The 21,465-nt window shown below is 42.0% G+C and overlaps 1 protein-coding gene across 4 annotated transcripts in view; it reads left to right on the top strand.

Annotated features, from left to right (window-relative positions):
- mtmr4 (myotubularin related protein 4) overlaps nucleotides 1–21,465 on the top strand; it is a 46,229-nt gene that overhangs the window by 14,223 nt on the left and 10,541 nt on the right. For 3 of the 4 annotated variants that reach the window (XM_083926874.1, XM_083926873.1, XM_083926871.1), the window contains 8 exons: nucleotides 8,500–8,589; nucleotides 15,311–15,427; nucleotides 16,414–16,443; nucleotides 17,493–17,575; nucleotides 17,988–18,154; nucleotides 18,302–18,398; nucleotides 20,222–20,335; nucleotides 20,463–20,662. In XM_083926874.1, coding sequence (XP_083783000.1) covers nucleotides 8,500–8,589; nucleotides 15,311–15,427; nucleotides 16,414–16,443; nucleotides 17,493–17,575; nucleotides 17,988–18,154; nucleotides 18,302–18,398; nucleotides 20,222–20,335; nucleotides 20,463–20,662 — 898 coding nt within the window. The remainder of the gene's footprint in view (nucleotides 1–8,499; nucleotides 8,590–15,310; nucleotides 15,428–16,413; nucleotides 16,444–17,492; nucleotides 17,576–17,987; nucleotides 18,155–18,301; nucleotides 18,399–20,221; nucleotides 20,336–20,462; nucleotides 20,663–21,465) is intronic. The other variant, XM_083926872.1, reaches the window with a different exon arrangement.

The following is a 21,465-nucleotide window of genomic DNA, read 5'->3' as shown; positions in this document are numbered from 1 at the left end:
CTCTGTGAGCTACTTGAGTGCATTCAGTATGTCGAGATATTTCAGTCCTGACCAAAGTGCTGGACAGACCGACTGAAATAGTCAGTTACATAGACAGCTAGCAAGGCTAAGATATTTCGTCAATAACAATAGGCAGTAGTAACACTGAATGGAAATAAGTTAAAACGATACAAACAAAACCTTTAGAAATCAGTGTCCTGGGATGTATTGTACGGGTCAGTGCACAGACCTGCTGTTTCTAGACAACATTGAAGGATTCCTTGCAGTTTAGCATTGCACAATGTGATGCTAACATCACAACATATTCAACAATCAATGTTAACAATGGGAAAGCTCTACTTTCAATCACTGTTTCTTTCAGACAAAGCGGTGGCCCTAAAGTTATCTGGTGGATCAGGAAGAGCACAGCTGCCCGTTCCTCTTCTCGTTCCTTTGTGACCAGACATGGTCAGGCCTTACACAATTTATGATCTCTCTTTAATATGTCTGTGGTGCAGCTGAGTCGGCAGTTCATCTTCTGCGTCACTATCTGTATAATTTAGTATCCACATAGAGTTGATCACAGCTCAGTCAGTTTTCTCCTGTGGAAGAGGGCTGCAGCGCTGTGCTAAGCTTTCATCATCGTGACCATTGTTTTGATATGGAAAAAAAACTCTTCAGTTTACTGTTCCCTCTATCTCCAATATATCATGTTTATCTCCCTCTGCAATATGTTGTCTGCACCAAATGGAACTATAAAAAGCCTAATTGAATTGGTTAAGATTTTTCCATGACTCCGATTCTATTACACCCATCCAGCTAAACGAATCAAGGGTGTAAGTACAGCCAAAAGCTTTTTGGGGATGCGCAGAGCCGTCGTTTGCTGCGGAATCTCTGTGAAAAGGACGAATGTGTTATGACCAAGCAGTTCCTCAAATGGCCACTTGAGGCCGGCTCCAAAAGCTAGTTAATCACCTCAGACCCCCATGTTAAATTGCTAAACTTTAAAGCAGAAATAAACATGTTTACAAAATAGTTTGGTCTCTATAGCTTATTTCTCCGTTCATGATAACTGTACGGGGTGAATTTGTATGATCCTCACCCATTTCTATGATATTAAAGCTTATAGTTCTGCATAATAAAATGATTGCCGTCACAGAAGAATGTAGGGTTCATTCAGGCCACCTGAGCTCCATCCATATTCCACTTCTTTGCCCATTTCTGGACTAGCGGGGGGATATAGATGAAGTCAGACACTGCCAAGATGGCGACAGCCAGAGCTACACGCTTTGAGCTTAATTTTGGCTCTTCAGAAAACTATTGTTAACGTCAGGGAGAGTATTTCCATATTTCATACAGTCTATGATTATGACACTGGAAGATATCATGACCTCAGCGTCCTGATATAAAGGACAGAATCCACTAATATGAGACGGAGCATGTTGTCTTTTTTCTACTAAGAAGACAGGTACAAAAAAGAAGATAACTTGATTTTAAGCAATAAATACTGAGAAAACACAAAATGCCAGTCTTTCTCTTTCCAATGTCTGTTACATTTGGAATTGTACTCCTGTTTAAATTGTTTTCTCTATAAAAACCTTTCCCTTGCTTGTTTGTCAGTTTTGCTGCTCATGCTAATATTTTAGGAAGGCCAATATTGTCAACCAATTCATTACATCTATTACAAATATATACTGTAAATGTATCTTAAACATGCCTTCATAGAACATATCTGTTCACAACAGAGTGTTTCTCCAACTCTGTTTACTTGTCAAAAATGCTGCTCCTGCCTAGTTTCTCAGCTCTTTAAATGCAGCCCAAGATTAAAATGGGAGTGATCATTTAGAACATGGTGGTCTATAAAATATTAACATAGTCTGAGAGAGGACAGGGAGAAAGAAAAGTGCATTTGAAAAAATTTGTCATGCTCTGCCATCTTTGATCTTGACCCGTTACTTCGATTGCACTGTCTAACACAACTCAAGAAAATAATATCTTCACCTAGACATCTTGATGTTTGTTCTTAAGTGGATCATCTGTTTTCATCCACCCTCATCCTTTTCTACCTAACACCTGATTTGGAGTCATTCCTCAGATTTGAGACAATGTGCCAAGCTGTGTCTGCCTAATGTAACATATCCAAAACAGCAAATAACTGGACAGTTAAAATTAGACATAAGTGCATGTTCCCCACATATTTGGGAGGTCACCTTTGCATCCACGTAGTGCTTCTCTAATCTGCACAACTCCAGGACAAAGCCCCAGTCAGATTAAGTAAATAATCTGGTGAATGAAGACAACAAATTGTTTCCAAAAGCTTTAGAGAGAAAGGGACTATGCCTCTAAAAAGAGGTTGTTGTATCCATAGCAACCAGACATTTATTCATAAAGACTGTCTGTGTCTTTTTCTTTAGATATTCTACCTTTGTGTTGTCATTTTTCCACACCCTTACATGCAGAGATCTGTTGAAGAGAGGTTTTCACATATAACATTATTATAGGGCATTAAAAAATGAGGCCTGGACATTCTTAGCTACATATACACTCTGTTAACTTGCTTTATCAGGGCTGTCTAGTCAGCTGCTAGCTGATGCTATCACTGTTATGGCAATTCATGTCATAAAAACATTACATGTGTTATACACTTTGACATAAATATTTGATAAATATATGGAGGCGTATGTGTGTATGTGCGCATGCCTGTCAGCTCCAGCTTTTTGATTGCTGGGTGGACAAAGGTGGGGGAGGGTGCGCAGGCTTACAGCAGTGACGAAGCAAAAACGTGTCGGGCACAGGACAAGCTGTGCTCCATCTTTGTGAGGCAGTTGGAAGTGAGAGCATTTCTCTTTTTCGTCAATCTTCTGTAAGCTGATTGTCTGTTTATGGTTACAGTACAATGGAGCAGAAAACAGAAGACTGTTTATGTTTGTATGTAAATGTTGTGACAGAGTTTTAAGCCCAATTTGATGAAGTATTGTAAGTGCATTGACTTATGAAGCTGAAATATCAAGGTTATCTGCCGGAGGGGGTTCAGTTGCTACAAGTCTTCCTCCAAACACTGGTACTCTGATGTCTGTGCTTTAATGCAACTCAATCTGTTTTACTCTCCTTGGCATTTTCTGTCCTTTTTTTTCCTCATTTCATCATCCATAATACCTTGTCAAGTAAACAGTTTTAGGATGTCGCATTTTCATTCTAATGTTTATAAAGTGTGTTTAGCACCAATGCATCAGTGTAAGACAGTCTGTGTTTACAGCCTGTGTCATGGATTTATGGAGCAACGCATCATCTACACAACTTTTAGTCAGCAGTTTTACCTTTTTTTTTAAAGTACACCGTGTTCTAGCAGGCCTCCCAGTGGAGAGCAATGTCAGGGCTGTTCCATAAGAGAATTGAGTAAATGGTGCCAAGTCTATACCAAGTACTGCAGCACAAGACATACAGGGACGGGACGGGACAGGGCGGGGGGGGGGGGGGGGGGGGGGCAAGTGATTTACATTGAATTACTTAGGGGGAGGTTCTATAGCGATAGCTTCTCTAGTAATTCATGATGGCTGTCTGGCATGCCACAGTATACTTTATTCCCTTTATAAAAAAAACTAAACAAATGAGTCTATGCCTGGATGGCAGCCTGGTGGTTCTGACTGCCCAGCAACAGTGTGTGAAATCAACCTGTCATGGCCTGAGCCATGATGCTGACTGATGGCCACTGTCATGGTCCAACCGTTCTCAGGTTAAAAGAAGTAAAACTGATGATGCACAGCTGCCTTATCGGTTTGATGCCGAAGGCTGACTCGGGTCAAAGGTCAGGAGATTGGTAGGGTTGTATTGCAAAGGGATTTGGAGCAGTTCTGACAAGTTTACCAGTCTGAAAGTGAGGCTCTTAGTGTCAACTAGAGTATTTTTTTCACCGAGACGACACAGTCTGATTTTAAATGCTGTTTCTTTTTGCTAGATTGTTTAGAAACTAAGCCAAACTCAAAGAACTAGTAGCGATGAAGGCTGACAGGTGACGAGAGGCAACGCAACAGTGTCTCGCCCAGAAATTTGCACATGAACACACCGCAAAGACTATTGCTGACGGCCAACTAGCATGTATTTTCACCGGTAGGAGAGGGAATAACTAAATCCTAGCAGGCGGTGTTGTCTTTATTCATAAACTCAACCCGATATTAAAAGAACTAATGATATTTACCATGCATGAGTTAACCATAACACTGCTTTTTAATAAAGAGCTTTGTTTAAAAAAAAAAAAATTGCCTTTCTGGATATTCAATTCAATTCAATTCAATTTTATTTATAGTGTCAAATCATAACAAAAGTTATCTCAGGACACTTTACAGAGTAGGTAAAGACCACACTCAATGACTTATTTATGATTTACATAGACCCAACAATTCCTCTGTAGAGTACAGTGGCAACGAAAACCTTCCCTATAACAGGCAGGAACGTCAGACAGACCCAGCTCTGTGGAGGACGGCCATCTGTCTTGACCGGTTGGGGAGGAAGAAAAGGAGAGAGAAAGAGAGAAAAGACACACAGATGGACAGGGAGAGACAGACAGACACACTTCCAGAGATGCAAGCAAAGCCTAACAGTAACTATAATATTTATAGTAATGTGAATATGACGTATATGTTAAGGCAGTTAATACAACAGAATAGTAGAAACAAGCACAGCTAAAGTGACAGAATATGAAAATGATAATAATTATGGTGGCAAACATGATCAATGATGAGTAGTGGCAATAGCAGCTACAATACAGCTACAAATTTTATAGTTTATTAAACTAGTGATAGTATATATGAGTAACAGTGACAATAGCAGCAGGAAGCGTCATGTAGGACCACGGCAGCAAGCACCACCACGATCAGCAGAGACCTGCGAGACGACAAAGCACAAACAGCTCCGGGGAAGAAGCTGAATCAGTAACATGCATTGATGGGACATGAATGATTCAGACAGAGAGGAGAGAAGCTCAGAGTATCAGGAAAAGTATTATCCCCCGGCAGACTAGGCCTATAGCAGCATAATTAAGCAGAATAAAGTCTCATCGTAAGCCCTAGCTGTAAGCTTTATCAAAAAGGAAAGTTTTAAGTTTACTCTTAAATAAGGGGACAGTGTCTGCCTCCCGAATAACATTTGGGAGTTGGTTCCACAGGAGAGGAGCTTGGTAGCTGAAGGCTCTGCCTCCCATTCTACTTTTGGAGACTCTAGGAACGACGAGTAGCCCTGCATTCTCAGAGCGCAGTGATCTAGTCGGGTAATACGGTACTATGAGCTCTTTAAGATACGACGGAGCCTGACCAATAAGAGCTTTGTACGTAAGGAGAAGGATTTTAAATTCTATTCTAGATTTTACAGGTAGCCAGTGCAGAGAAGCTAATACAGGAGAAATATGTTCTCTTCTATTTGTTTTAGTTAGTACACGAGCTGCAGCATTTTGGACTAACTGGAGACTCTTAACAGACTTATTGGAGCAGCCTGATAATAAGGAATTGCAATAGTCCAGCCTAGAAGTAACAAATGCATGAACAAGTTTCTCTGCATCTTTCTGAGACACAATGTTCCTAATTTTTGCAATATTACGCAGGTGAAAATATGCAGTCCTTGTTGTTAGTTTTATGTGAGAATCGAAGGACATATCCTGATCAAAAATAACACCCAGATTCCTTACTGTGGTGCTGGAGGACAACACAACATCATCCAGAGTAACAATGTCTTTAGCTATTGAGTTTCGGAGGCCTTTGGGGCCAAGTACAATAATTTCAGTTTTGTCTGAGTTTAACATCAGGAAATTGCAGGTCATCCAGCTTTTTATTTCCTTAATGCACATTTGAAGTTTATCTAACTGATGGGTTTCTTCTGGTTATATATAACAACTTTGTTTACTTTCATCACTTCTGTTTCTCTTCTCGTGCACTGACTGAATAAAAACCAGGGCAACTAGTTGCAAACTGACTGTAGGCTTGGTGGGTCCCTGCCTTACACACCCTATACCCCAAAGTAGGAATAATCAGAGGTTTTTCTATTCTTCTTGTTCTGATAGCATTGTTTGAATGTAGCATTATGCTAGAAAGAAGTTTTCATCTCACCTTCACCTTCAGTGTGTCTTACGTGGAAAAACAGCATTAGCATTGGAGCCCCCAGTAATACCAGACGGCATTTAACCTTGGAGCATCTTATAAGAAGTGTTGACATCTCAGTTTGACACAGCCTTGACACCCACCTCCATGGGTGCCATCAGCACTGCCATTTATCACAATTTATGGTGTAGCTGTAGAAGCTAGACTGGCGTTGTGTAGTGACTCTCCCATGCAGAGACTTCCTACCCATAGTAAGCTTTCAATACAAGCTCAGCACCAGCAAAGGATTCTCCACGTGAGGACTCCTAAGACCTGCACTCTGTGTCCTAGTTAGACTTAGATTTAGTGCCGGAATTATTGTTTTCATTATCGATTGATATTACCATAGTGCTTTACCTATAGATTCAGCCTATAGACTGTTTGCCCTTTGTCAACACAGCTGCTATATCACAGAAGCTGATAAATCTATGCCTTGGAAATCAGATGGTGACAAGTAGGTGGCTTGTAGAGGAGGGTTTTTTTTCCTGTAGGAACACTAACTCCATCTGTTACCAGAAAGCCCAATGGGTGCTGTGCTTATCATGTAGTCTAATCACCAGCTTGGATCTTTGGATGACAGGTGAAATGATTATAAACATTTTGCTGTGTTTTTGTCCTGAGACACAAGTCTGCTATTAGCAAGAGACCAACCTGAGTCAGTAGTACTACACTACATTTTGCCTTCCCCTGGCCCCCTGTAAGGACTCAATTGCTGTTTTCATTAAGGAACAGCGTCGACATACGGTCGTGCTCCGATGGAGAAGCCAGATCCAGCAGAGAAGTAAAGGTAGCAGTGTTCAAGCAGCCAAAAACCAAAGTGGGTTCAACGTCAACCACTAATGTAACTCAGTCACAGCAGAAGTGACAGAGAGTGGCTGGATGGAGGAGTGAAACTGCACGTTATAATGTCCTGTATGCAGCAGTTTCTCTATGTTTCCATGTAAACATCAAAAATATGATCCAACTCAGGATTGGCCACTCAAAATACTCCTTATGTATATACTTACAGGGAACAACCTTCACCGGGGATTTTTACAAATCCTTCAGTTCCATCATATGATTACTTCTTACCCTTTCTTTGCAGTGATTGAAGTATCACCTGCAGGGAGTGCTTGCTCAGTCTGAGAGGAGCACTGGCACTGAACTGCCAGGACAGGGTTGACTGCCCTCTTTGTTCCCCTCTCGTTCTCATCTCTGCTGCTTCTTGAGGTGTTGCGGTCTAATTTTAGCTACCCATCCATTATAACAGGTGTGCACTTGATAAGACTGTATTTTTGTGTTTAATTTATTAGCAACCCTAGAAATGTAACGCTGAATTAGTTTACATAGTCTCCTACAGTCATAGAAACATTTGGTTGTTTGGTATAAAAAGTGGAGGGAGTAGCAAGGAATTGTTTAAACTTTGTAAGAGGTGAATGTAAGTGCAGGACTCATGAAAAACTAGTCAAGTGTGTGAAATACTTAACTAAGTTCAGGTATCTTTGTTTACACAAGACTGCAACACCCTGTCACAAAGTCTACAGCTTTTTGGTATCTGGTGCCAAGTACTGCACTGCACTGGTCATTTCTTTGACACATGCAAAAACTACCTGGTCAGCCAAACAAACCGAATATAAGTATGTAAAAGATGCATTCTTCCTTCAGCTTGCTATTATTAATAAATCAGTGTGCTGTTTAGGATCGAGTGGATAGCATTTTAAAATGGTTTGTCTCATTGACCTAGCACAAGGTCATGTGCCTCTATTTAAAGGGAGTTTTGGAACTATCGTAGTCAATATTTAATCTCCTACGTGACGTCTAGGAGGTAGTTGGTGGGGATTGTGAAATTTCACCTGGCATGCCTTTTGACATCAAAGGCTAACCACCCTGATAAATCCTTTATACAAGAACACTGAGAAAACTAACTTTTATGGAAGAGTTTCTTTTTACGTTGGCCTATCCAGTGTTCTCATGGTTTGACATTATATTATCATACAGTATTGGGCCAGTGGTTTAAAGGACTCAACGCTTTATTTGAAAAGACAAAGTGGTTGTCACACTGGCAACCAGGCATCTCTTGGCAAACTTATTTCCACAGTTCTAAAACATATATCTGTGTCAATTAGTAAAATGTATCAATGCAGAATTGTCTGTTCTGTTTTCTCTAACAGCAATATTTAAATATAACTAAAATGTATTTTAAAAGTATTCATTTTGGGGTGCACGTTTTGCTGTTTGCTCTCCATATTTTATATGTTAAAAAGTGGCAGGTGTTACTGTCAAGCTCTGGTTTGCTTGTGTTTCTTTTTTTAAATGCATCTCTATGTGTTGTGTCACCCTACTGTATCGGCCTAAAGTATTTGAAGTATTTGTCTGACCACCCCTGCTTTGTTTGTTTTGTGTTTGTGTCTGACAGGGTGAAGAGGGGCCTCCCAGTCTGGAGTACATCAAGGCCAAGGACCTGTTCCCCCAGAAGGAGCTGGTGAAGGAGGATGAAAGCCTTCAGGTGAGCCGAACAGTTTTCATCAAACGTCGACAACTACCGCTCCAGAGCACAGTCACGTCTGCTCTGACATCCGGCTACATGTCTGTTGAGCAGACAACCAGGAGCTGGAGAGAAGACCAAGTCTGGCGCTTCCAGATTATGACCTCATCTTCAATCCTGACTCCTGGTGTGTCACCGGAGCGCTCCTCTGAAACACCGTGATGAAGCTTGGCTCACCACTGTGTAAAGTGCCAAGATATTACTGCAAGAGTCACAACTCAGCAGGCTTGAGACAAAACACTGAAGTCATTTTGTCATTGCACTGCCGTCCTTTATCAGTGTTCAACAAAGGAGAAAGTTAATTAGGCAACTTCCGATAACAAAATATTTGCATTTGAAGGCAGCCGCTGCCCACGCTCTCTGCAGAAAAGGAGTCATACTTATAAAAGAAACACATTTTCTTAGGTATTTTAGTGTTTATTTATCTAGGAAGAGATTTTAAATTATTTTAACATGTTTAGATAAGGCATATTTTTATAACAAGAACAGAAAGAAATGTTTGACAATGTTGCTGAAGAGGCTGTAGTAGTGGTTGTTACATGTGTGGCTATCACGCCCAGGGAATAGCATTAACAGATTATTATATCAATGTGATATGCTTCCACTGTCTCCACTACTTCATTTAGCTTCAGTATTATACTACATACACTTTAATCAACATGTCCTTCCTTCAGAGATCATTAACATTACCATCCATATAATAATAACACTATATTTGGCTCAGCTGACACCATTTTATAGTTTTTTCTTATGAAAAATAATAGCATCATGTTAGCCACTCCGAAACTGGTTTGGTCTGCTTTTTTTCAACAGATATTTTAATTCTAGGGGTCTGTCTGTGTTGTTTGGCTTTATCCTCCACTGTTCTCCACATAAAAAGCAGAAGTCACTGCAGAGAAGTCACTGCAGAGGATAAAGAACAGGCAGCTACAGTAAAAAGCATTTAGGTCACTGAAGTGAAAGGGAATTGTAAGTCTATTCCACTGTGAAAATGCCAGTAGCAAAAATTTTGACGGACAACTTGCGCTGTGCCCCCCGTGGTATTGAGTTTGTGCTCTCTGGCTGTCTGGTGGTTAATGGAGCTGAGCATCATGTGTCTGGAGAACTGGACAAAGGGTAGGTGGAGGGATTTGCCCAGCCTCGGGTCACTATCTGTTGTTTCTGTTTTTATGGTTTTCGACTGAAGCATGTTTCTACTTGAGTTGCAGTGAACTGCAGAGAGTATCAACCTGTTCAAACGTATTTATTGTAGTACTATTATAATGTGCATATTTTTAAGAGGGGCGAAGGGCAGGTGATGTTCAGGGGGGGAGCAGGTCATCAGTAAATGGCACATAGAAGTGGTACACATCTGAAAAAGTGAATAAGGGCATAAAACATTATGATATGAAGTACATAACATCATGAAGTATATAATGGCCATCCCCATTCTCAGTTATGTGTGGTTAGTTGTTTGCACATTTTTTTGCATTGATAACTTCTGTTACATAGATTTGGTGCTAAATGTAACCTTTTTTATATGAAAAGAATATCTCAATACCACATTAAAATAACCAGACCTTGAGGAACATGATAAAAAGGTCACAATAATCAACATGGATACAATGTCAAGTTAAAAATGCTATCACTACAATGAAATGGCTACTATGGCGACTAACATCACACATGAACACAATTGGGCTCATTGAATCCATAATTAATGCAGTTGTAACTGTTAGGGACCCCAGTATGCAGAAACATTCAAATACACTTATTTTAGAACAAGCCAAATAACCCATTATACTGCAGAAAACTAAATGTTTTTGCCCAAAAATTGCATGGAATTAACATAAAGTGGGCTTCAGGTAGTTTTTAGGTACCCATTACCTCATTTTCATTCAGTTATCTTGAAGTGAGAGGTCCTTTGAAAATGGCCATGCCAGTTTTTCCCTCACCTTTAGCCTATACTTGGAGCGTTATTTACGTTATTATTTTAGTCACCTTGCAGCACTTGTACTTTGCCTCCTCGCCCTGCATTCACACATGCAGTTCCTCATTGTGTCGCTGCAATCATGTTTTTTCTTTGCATGCATGTGATCCCATGGTAGTTTCTCTGACAGCTGATGTCTCTTACCCCAGCTTTACCGCAGGCAAATTATAAGCATTCCCTATGCCACCATATTTAATACCCTGCGGCCTTCCTCCTGAGTGCGTGCAGGCTGTGGTGCATGCTTGTAGTTGTGTGTGCACACGTGCATGTCCTCATAGGCAGGCTGCTTTAACCGGAAGTCACGACTCACAAGTTGGAGAGTGTTATTCCTGGGTCTTCTCTCTCTCTCCCTCCCTCTCTCTCGCTCTCTCCCCTTTCTGCTGCTGAAGGCTTTGTAGAGGAAACGTGACACAGTATCTTCTGCTGCACTCGCTGACTGCTGGTGACTCATGCACCTACTTTTGGAGCACAGCTTGTTTAATGCAGCTCCCAGTCTGTACAGCATGTTAACTATGGCACTCTCAGCAGGACGTGTGTTAGGTCTCTGCCACAGCAGAGCAGCACACAGACCCACTAGCTGCATATTCTCATTTCAGCCATTTCTGCTGCTGTTGGGGGAGTATTTTATGCAAATTGGCTACATCCCCTGACTCACGAAGAATGCAAAAATGCTTTAGATTAGGCCTTCTCCTTTCTCTCCTTTTGATAAAGTGAAACTCTATCTATGGCTCTTTTCTGTCACAGTCAACAACTTCAGTGTTCAGCTTTGTTTTGGTGCCAGCTGTGTTTGTGCGCCTGTCACTTTTGAAAGTTGGTTGAGTTACACAGTTGAAAAAAATTCTCAATGCATGCGAAATCTTACTCGGATTTTAGATATTCCACTTTTTAGAAGTCCCAGTGCAGAGTGCCAGGGGGCCTCCTGCATATATTTGGATCTGTTGGTTTCTGAGTGCCGAGTACTACGTGCTCCATTTCCCCAAGTTAAGCTGTACTCTTTTCCCTCATCATGCTCCCTGTCCTGGCTCACGCACACATTTTCAGTTGAAGATGGGCAACAGCAGGTGCAGTGATAGATGTCAGGGGTTTGATGGATTTTGTTTTTTCACATAAGGTCTCTGGACCAATAGTCCTCATCAGCTTTTGATCCTTAGCAAATTGACCTTTTTTAAAAAGACAACAGTTTTGTTTTGTTTCATTTTAGTTTTTAAATATGCATGGTTTCTTTTTTTGTCATGTGGTTAAACTTAAGCTGACTGAGTAGATGTTGACTTTAACTGTGTTTATGTATCTGTCAGTCACATCCAGCTTGTGTGCTCTGTGCTTTTTACCGTGTTTACTGTTTTTTCTCAAGTAAGCCTGTTTTTCTGACATTTTACCATAATCCCCTCATCTGCCCTGCTGCATGTCCTCTTTTAACATGCACCAGTGGGTCCTCCTCTGCGTGACTCAGCAGTGCATGCTAATGCAGGATGAGGTAATGTTGTCTCTAAGCAACTCTGTTGTCCTCACTACCAACAACTAAACAACAAGACCTGGTTGGCAATCCGTGGTGCCCAATAACTATGACTATATCAAAGCAGGCAGAACTTGGTTCATGCAGGTGATCATACCTGAAGTGATGACTAAGAGAAACTGATGTGTGAACAGGTTATGTAAACGCGGAATGAATGAGCGTAACACAATCCTCAATTTGTCAGATGGGAGAGAATGATGTCCGAGCTGCGATATATCTCCCAATACACTTTACTGTTTCACATCACCCAGTTTTCTGCAGGCTAATTGACAATGATTTATTCTCTGTACATCATGTTATAGCTGTCATAAAAAGCCTTACAGTTCACTGAAACTTAAGTAACATTTAGTAGTCAGTGAGAAATTGGCCACTCTGAAAATGCATTGATATTTATTTAAATTGAGTCATCTTTTTACAAGTTGGCAACTGCAGCTGTGTGCTTCTTTCATGCAGAGTGAAATGAGGAATGTTTTCTATTTACCTCTGTTGGGAATCAATTGTTTTAGTGTTTAGGTTTCATTGCAGCCAAAGCAAGGGCTTGGCTTGGGTTGCCTTGGCCTGACATGGCTGTAACAAATGGGTACAAATAAGAATGTTAATGGACAGTTTGGGATCCCTCACTGTACCATCAGTTTCCCTCTCAGTCAGCCAGCTCATTCAGGCTCACCAACAAGCCCACTGTGCTCACAAAGGTCTGTCTGTTAAGCTACTATGTGCTAATTGGACAGCTACACGTGCACAGCAACCCCCCCCCCCCCCCCCCCCCCCCTTATGTCTGTAATGTCAGTCTGTCCACAATCATTACGAGTTTAGCTTCTAGTAGGCAGGACGGTGAGAGCACTAACTTTCCCTGTTGTTAGTTATGTTTAGTGCTGGGTATAGTTTAAAAAATGTTAATGTCACTGCAGTAGTAAGGATACCAAAATGATCCATTTGATACTTCCCTTTGAGGAAAATAAACAGGTTTTTCTACAATACCTTTTGTTAGTTTAAAAAAGGCCAGACATCCCAAATGCATCAGTGCTTAATTTCGTCTTAATACAAAGCAGCTCTACAAGATTGTTGCCTGGATAAAATGCAGTCTCGAGGAGGCCTCGGGGAGGATCTAGGACTAGGTGGAGAGATTATACTGTATCTCCACACTTGCCTGGGGATGCCTCGGGATCCCCCAATTAGAGCTGGTTAATGTGGCCCAGGAAAGTTGGGGGAAAATCATGGCTTTCATGTGTTTCCAACGCACTGTCGTGAAACGTCTAAATGTTATTTTCCTGGGGGTGCCAGCCGGTGTTTAATCAGACAATGTAATGATTGGTTCATATTAAAGGTCAATCCCCACATGGAACAATAAATCAGCTTTAACACAATCATTGAACCCACTTATTAAAAATCACCAGACAGATGGATCACAATTATACAAGCAATAATCAGAGCCACAATGCAAACTCAGTTTAAATCAGTGTATTGCACAATGAGCTACACTTGGCATCAGAAAATGTCTTTTAAATTTCCTCAAAGCAATTTCAGTCAAAAGCAACTGGACTTGGTTATTTGTCTAGGAAGACGTTTCACCTCTCATCCAAGAGGCTTCATCAGTTCATGTACACACCTGACCAGGCTGGGACTGGTCCAACTAACTGGTGTGGAGATCCAGGTATTTAACCTCTCACAAGGCCGATAATGTCACTGGGACCCTTTATACTCCAAGTACCAACGACCGTCGTTGGTTTGGACTTCGTTAGTGCTCTTTTGAGTCTTAACGAAAGTCGTTGGAGTCACAGGAGGCCTTTTGTGAACAGTTGTTCTATGAGGTTAGATTGTTGAATCTCCTGGGAAGGGATGAAAGGGCAGCATTGTAAATTGGAGATAAGTGGTGTCTCAGCACTCCTCTGTTTAGCGATGGTTTCTCTACTTTTGCATAGATGGCATAGACTGTCACTCTAACGACAGTCGTTGGCACTTGGAGCACAAAGGGTTCCAGTGACAACATCGCCCTTGTGAGAAGTTAAAAACCTGGTCCTCCACACCAGATAGTTGGACCAGTCCCAGCCTGGTCAGATGCGTACATGAACTGATAAAGCCTCTTGGATGAGAGGTGAAACGTCTTCCTAGACAAATAACCAAGTCTAGTTGGTTTAAAAAAAAGTTCCAAATAATGTTCTCCAACAGATACAGTCCAAAGTAAAATCAAAAGTCTCGTTTCAGTTTCAAGCACAACAAAATAAAGAATTTCAGCTTGTTTAATTCTGTTTTTGTTGTTTTTTTGTAGGAGTGAATCTTCTTAAACTAGTTAATAAAGTTTTCTGAAAAATTGTAAATACGAAACCACGTAGAGACAGAATTCACATGCTGTCATGCAAATAAGATAGACAACAGGCTATTTAGGGTGTTTACTAAAATGACACGGTAAAGAGCTGTTCTATGACTACTGTTGGGATCTGACGGTATTCAGAAAATACAATTAAATAAAATTAATTTGATTTTCAAGGGGGGCGGGGCATCCCCCTAATATAATTGTAGGGGAAACGATGTGTGGTTATCCCTTAACTTTGGGTTAATGCTAATTACTAAATATTAGCATGCTAACATGCTCAATTAAGATGGTAAACCTATGATGTATTATACCTGCTAAACATCAACACATTAGCTTTTACCTCAAAGCGTACAACCTCACAGAGCACCTAGCATGGCTTTAGACTTTAAGAACACTAAGGGCGCACTCACACTGTCCTTCCGCACCGCGCCCCTTGCTTTAGGGTACTTGTCCCCCCTCCCTCTCCCCCCGCGTCCCAGCCCTGTTTGTACACACACTGCCAGGGCCTCGCGCAAATGCTTCTTGCTGTCCATGCGCCATCATGCCGTAACACGTCACACGCATTGATCGCGTGTGTGTGGCTTTGTTTACAAATCTTTCCACAGACCTCAGAGTTTTTGTGCGTCTTGTCGACTGTTTTTGAATATTTTCATTTGACCAAAATCTACAGTAAACACTCCACCTCGGCATCACACCAACGTGAACCTTTCACCGCCATTGTTGTTGTTGTTAAATGTCCGCGCATGGTCCGTCGTTCTACAGCTTTAAGAAGAGAAATGTGGATGTTAGGCTTTATTATGTTTTATTGGGGGTATAATCATGACAATAAACAGGTGTTATGTTTTTGCAGCTTTAACCTTAACAATCTGGTTGTTTTGTGTCTCTACAGGTGCCATTCGCAGTTCTTCAGGGGGAAGGGGTGGAATATCTTGGCTGTGCCGATGAAGCCGTCATTGCCATCTCTAACTACAGGCTCCACATCAAGTTTAAGGACTCTGTCATTAACGTGAGTTAACGTCACAATAGCCATAAAAGTAGAGTTTCACTTCTGTCTCTGTGATCTCTACTGCTGCCATGCCACTGCAGAAGCAAATAGCAGGAGAGAGGAGGCTACAATGTGCAGTTTTGACGCACATAGGCTTTTCCCCTTTCCCCTGTAAAAATGTTATAAACACATAACTGTGCTCACTAGGCAAATAAACCTACAAGTATTTTATGTGGGTGCATGTAAAGCGGTTTTAGTCATATCCCTGTGTACAGTAGTTGTTTGTACCACACTAGTGGAGGGCTCCTTGATCTACAGGCAGGAGAGGTTTAATGCGACATCTAGGCTCCAAAGGTCCGGCCCCCACTGGCACTGATGCTCCTGCTGACATCAGACCTTGGTCAACACAAACGGGCCAATTGTTTGCATTCACTGGAAGCAAAGTTCCTCCTCCTTCCTAAATCACAGTCATCTTTTCCAGAAGGATTCAGCTTATGGAAAAGATGATGAGGATTTGAAAAGGAGTAGGAGGTGAGGGCAGATCACCAGGGCCTCTTCCCCTTGGCTTACTTTACCAGAGGGGAGTCAGATTAATGCACTGAATTCAAAGGCTACCAGCTAACAGTCCCTATCGAACTGCTTTCCAGAGTCCTGCCTTGACCCCAGCAGCAAAGATGAACTCTGCATGAATGCCAACAGGCCACAACCTCTCTCCCACCCCCTTCACAACTCATCCCCCTACTTCTAAGCTGTTTTCTTGCCCTTTGCTCCTGTCCGTGTTTGTCTTTCTCTCTATGGTTTCCATTTGGCTCGGTCACATGCTGCAAGTAGCGCACTCAGTTATCCTTCATTTTTCAACCTCTTTGATGTTTTTGTTCCTTTTTAACTCTTCATTTCCTTCTGTCTCCTGAATGTTTTTGGTTTAATTGTTTTTCCATTTCCTCCTGTCTTGTGTTCTCCCTCCCTACCTGTATGTGTGTGTTCTCCATGTTGTCACTGTGTTTTAGACCTACCCAGGTGTGGACAATGAGATGTCTGTGAGTACCACTTGATAAGACACCACCCTCTGCCACTGTCTAGACAGCACAAGTCATTAAGCTCCTCTTCATTTTAAACAATTACAGTGCATGGTGGACAAATTGTAATTTACATTCAACTTAGTGGTAACACTGGATTTATTGCAATTGTCTGTGAAAGGAGAAAAAATAGTTGTAGTGCAGTGTGTTGGCTAAGCTGAAACTTAATAAAAAAGCACTATTTTTAGCTGTGCGACATGAAATAATTCTCATTCATACATGGTTCACAAAGTGCTGTTGAATACTAGGTTAGACCAAAAGTGAAGTTGTGTGGGTGATTTTGTTAATCTTAGCAGCGCCACCTCAGTCCACAGGATAACTTAGGGCGCACTCACACTGTCCTTCCGCACTGCGCCACGGGCTTTAGGGTAATTGTCCCGCCTCCCTCTCACACTGCCTGGGCCTTGTGCAAATGCTTCTTGCTGTCCATACAGCAAATATTTACAAATCTTTCCATAGACCTCAGAGTTTTTGTGCGTCTTGTCGACTGTTTTTGAATATTTTCATCCGACCAAATCTGCAGTAAACACTGTTACTATGTCCGAACAGGCGCACATAAATGACGTCAGAACCGCCGTAGGCGCGCCGTGTGCTCGTGCTCGTGCTCGTACATGTGCAAACGCGCTCTACAAAAGCCCACCTCTCTCAGGAGAGCGGCCGCAGTTATGCGCGGAGCGGGTGCACTCACACTGGTCAAACACACTAGGCTTTAGCCGAAAAAACGGTTTTGGCCCGGTGCGGAAGGACAGTGTGAGTGCGCCCTTAAAAGCTTAGAAAGCAAAATAGACAACCGTGTGTATAGCTGTGGTATTATAACAGAGGGCTAAGTTAAAACACTGCAGGGTCTTCTCCTCCTCTACAGTTATCTTAAAGCTGTACTTTGTGTATCTGGCCTGGATTCAGTCTGTACTAGAGTGTACTAGAGGGTGGTAACCTCTTTGCAGATGTGCTGTATGTTCTGACAGCAGGCCATCAGGCTGATCACACATGCGCTATGTCTCCCCCTACAGGTGCCTCTCAGGCTGATAGACAGCGTGGAGAGCAGAGATATGTTCCAGCTGCACATCATCTGCAAGGACTCCAAAGTTGTCAGGTAGAGAGAGCAACACACACACACACACACACACACACACACACACACACACACACACACACACACACACACACACACACACACACACACACACACACACACACACACTAAAAATGTCATACTAACCATGCAGGCAGATTGATGCTGTTATCAACCAGAATAAATACATTACAGTGCTCTGCTACACATTTAAATGAATAAAAGTTCAAACCCAGTGGAGCCTTCAGATTCTCACCAGTACATGTGCCAGCGTCGTCTTGGTTCCTCATCATTAAGCAGCCACATAATTCCTCCTGTTTCAATGCTGGAAAATGGCTGAACACCTGAAGGAATTAGTTTTTCTAGTTTTTCTCCCAGTCCCCAATGGGCAAAGCTGTAACAAGATTTTTTTTTTCTTCTTTTCTCTTCACAGATGCCACTTTGCAACATTCAAGCAATGCCAGGAGTGGGTCAAGCGTCTGAACAGGGCCATAGCTCACCCGTCCCGGCTGGAGGACCTGTTCGCCCTGGCCTATCACGCCTGGTGTCTGGGAGGCAACACTGATGATGAAGACCAGCACGTTCATCTCTGTCGCCCAGGTCAACACAAGCACACACACACACACGCACAAAAGTCAAGACTTATGAAAAAGTTTATGAACAATTAGGCCTCTGGGATTTAATAAATAAAATGTTGAAATATATATATATTTTTAATTCCCCCCTCCATGCTCTGTGTATGTGCAGGTGATCATGTGCGTCAGAGAATGGAAATGGAGGTCAAGAGGATGGGCTTCGACACACAAAACATCTGGAGAGTGTCGGACATAAACTGCAACTTCAAGTATGTCGCAGATACTTATCCAGAGATAGCATGGCACCTCTGTAGATAGCAGTACAATACTGTAAAGAGTGAATGGTGAGTGAATGAAGAGCTTTTTAAGAGCTGTGACAGAAAGTAGGGCTGGAATCAGAGAGACACTGGAACCACAATGTTGCCAAAGTGAACAGATTGTGACAAACAGCTTGTGTGTATCTGTTGGCACATCGCAGCACTGCGTGTCAGAACTCTGTCAGGAAATGGCAGTTTTGAATGTTTCTTTGTGGGGGATAGTAGTCAGGTTAGAATTCATTTCCAAGAGTACAGACGGTATACACACAGTAATCATGTCACATTTTAAATTCAGTGTGACTAACATCTCCTGATGTTACACTTGTCTCCAATGTCCATCAATAACAGATGTCCATTAATGCATAAAATAGAGGGCTAACTTTGTATAACTCCAAAACTTTTCTGACAATCATTAATCCAGTGATAGCTGTCTGTAGATCTGTGGGTAGACTTCAAACACAAACTGCTAACTCTGCATAGGGCCCTAGTTGTAGCTCAGGCTAACTAACTGACTCCATGGCAACATCATGCTTCCTGTCTACATCCCTAAACTACGGTAGCCCTGAAAGCTCACAGCACTGCAACTTAAGAAAACAGATGCAAATTAAGAAAACATCTTCATCAATTTGACAACACATGCGCAGCATTTAGAAAACACGCTGCAAATAGTCCACAACACATGAGGAAAAATTGTTTCGTCTAGTCCTGCCCTACTGCCCACCACATACTATGGTTATACAAATGTAATAATCTGTGATTCCACCGTGCTTTTGTGCGTTCCTGTTGGCTGTTATACAAATGCAGAGTTGCTACTCCAGCTTTGGCAACGATTGCCTACACTGCAAAGAAACCCAAAAATAGGAAGACAGGCTTATCAGAAGTCTAAAAGAGAGTCTGACCAAAAACACGTCAATATCAGCAATGTCACTTTTGTGACTAATTCAGGTTAGTGTGTATGTAGCTAGATAGAATCTCAAAGGGCTTTACAACAAAAAAACAGGGCGGTAATTCTCATAGAATTGTCACTATATGACGGCATCTGGATTCTAATCCCAATGACTGAAATTAGTCCTTAGTACTCTTATAGGTTACTGTATCAAGCATCTGCACATTTCTGTGCTCGTCTGGAGCACAGGAGGAGGGCTGCATTTTAAAGATTTGCCAGTTATAAATCCAAGCTTCGTGCGTGCGTGTGTGCCCGACTCTTCTGTCTCCTTTGCTGTCCGGATAAATAAACACTACAAAAAAAAGGTCAGTCTGCTCGGTGGGGCCCAAGAGAGCACATCCTGCTGAGGGAGAAAGACACACAGGACAACAGGCTAATTAAAAGAGCTGCAGCCTGCTGAGGCCCATGACTCAGCACAGTATTTTTTCTCTCTCTCTCATACACAGACACACCCACGCGCTCGCTCGCTATCTCCCCATGCCTCCTTAGACAGTCAGCAGGTTGACAGACACTGAAGAAAGTATCATGAGAGAGGAGGAGGAGAGCAGAGACAGATGGAGTCAGGCAGTGGCACTTAGCGATTTTTTTTTTTTTTCTCTCCCAGAGCCAAGAGTTGTTGATGTAGTGACCCTGAAAACCAGAACATTTGTGTATGAATGTCGATGTTGCAGCTCAAAGCACTATTTTGTCTTGGTTTGTTTTGTTTTTTTCTAACTGAAAGACTCTTGTTGATTGCAGTTATCAGCTCTAGTGTACTGGCTGTATAATGTTTGCAGCATTTAATCTCTACCTATTACAAAATAATGAGTCTTGTCCTCCTTGTCCACAGGCTGTGCTCCAGCTACCCGCAGAAGCTTCTGGTTCCAATATGGATCACTGACAAGGAGCTGGAGAGTGTGGCTTCCTTCAGATCCTGGAAGAGGATTCCTGTGGTGGTCTACAGGTGGGTTTACAGACACACAGTCAGATACACACTATCATTTGTTTTCACCAGTCTGCACAGCAGAATTTTACCCTTTTGATATTAAGATCAGTACTTGTGTTACTGACTCTATAACCTTGAATTCCAGGCATCAGAAGAACGGGGCAGTGATCTCCCGTTGCAGCCAGCCTGAGATCAGCTGGTGGGGCTGGAGAAACACGGATGATGAGTACTTGGTGACATCCATCGCCAAGGCGTGTCAGATGGATGCCGGAGCAAAGTATACCTGTGGAGCACCAGCTTGCCGACAACGCGGGGAAGCTCCAGACTCCTCCGATAGTGATTTTGGTAAAGCAGGTTTTTGTTTTATGTTTGCTGATTCATGCACGCACTATTAATCTTACTTCACAGGATACAAGAGTTGCTGGTCTCTGCCTTGATGTCATTGTGTTTTAAAGGGTTAGGAACTAACACAACTATCACTACCATTGGTAGATCAGCAACTCCTGTGTTATGTGAGTTAAAATGTTTTTGGAAATGGAGTCTAGTGGCTTTGATGAGAGCATAGAATGGTTTCAGTTCCCACCTTAGTTAACATAAACAGGGCTGTCTGTCAGCAAGGTAAAGCGATGAAAATAATGTAAATATAGCATACACTTAAACTGATATTGATTTTTTTTTGTGTGGCTAAAATAGACTTAGCAGCTGCTTCTGTCCACAGCAGTACAGCGTTAGCTTCTTTGTCGGTAGTCCCTTCCCTCCAAACTGGGATGTGTGACATCTACTGTAGACAATACACTGACTATGGATAAGTACCTCATACAACCACACCTAAAAACATCTGAACTACCCCTTTAACATCATTACTGGGTGCACGACAACCGACTGGAAAGGGAGTGGCAGCACAACACTGACTGAGTGCAGAGAGAAGTAGTTTAGGTGCAGCAGTTGCAAGCCTCGACTTCCTCCGTGGTAGCTATTGAAAGCAAGTCTCTTTACTTGTGATCGTTACCTATAGCAACACTGTGGTTGTGTCATCAGGAGGAGATATTGATTTTCAGAAGGTTACAAAAAGTAATTTTCTGTTAATCATGTCCATGGCACTTTCAGGATTTCTTCTCTCTCTCCCTCTCCCCTGCAGTTCGATACAC

The sequence above is a fragment of the Echiichthys vipera genome, assembly GCF_963691815.1.
Source record: "Echiichthys vipera genome assembly, chromosome: 14".
In the NCBI taxonomy this organism is placed as follows: domain Eukaryota; kingdom Metazoa; phylum Chordata; class Actinopteri; order Perciformes; family Trachinidae; genus Echiichthys; species Echiichthys vipera.
This window is presented reverse-complemented; position numbering and strand designations above follow the sequence as displayed.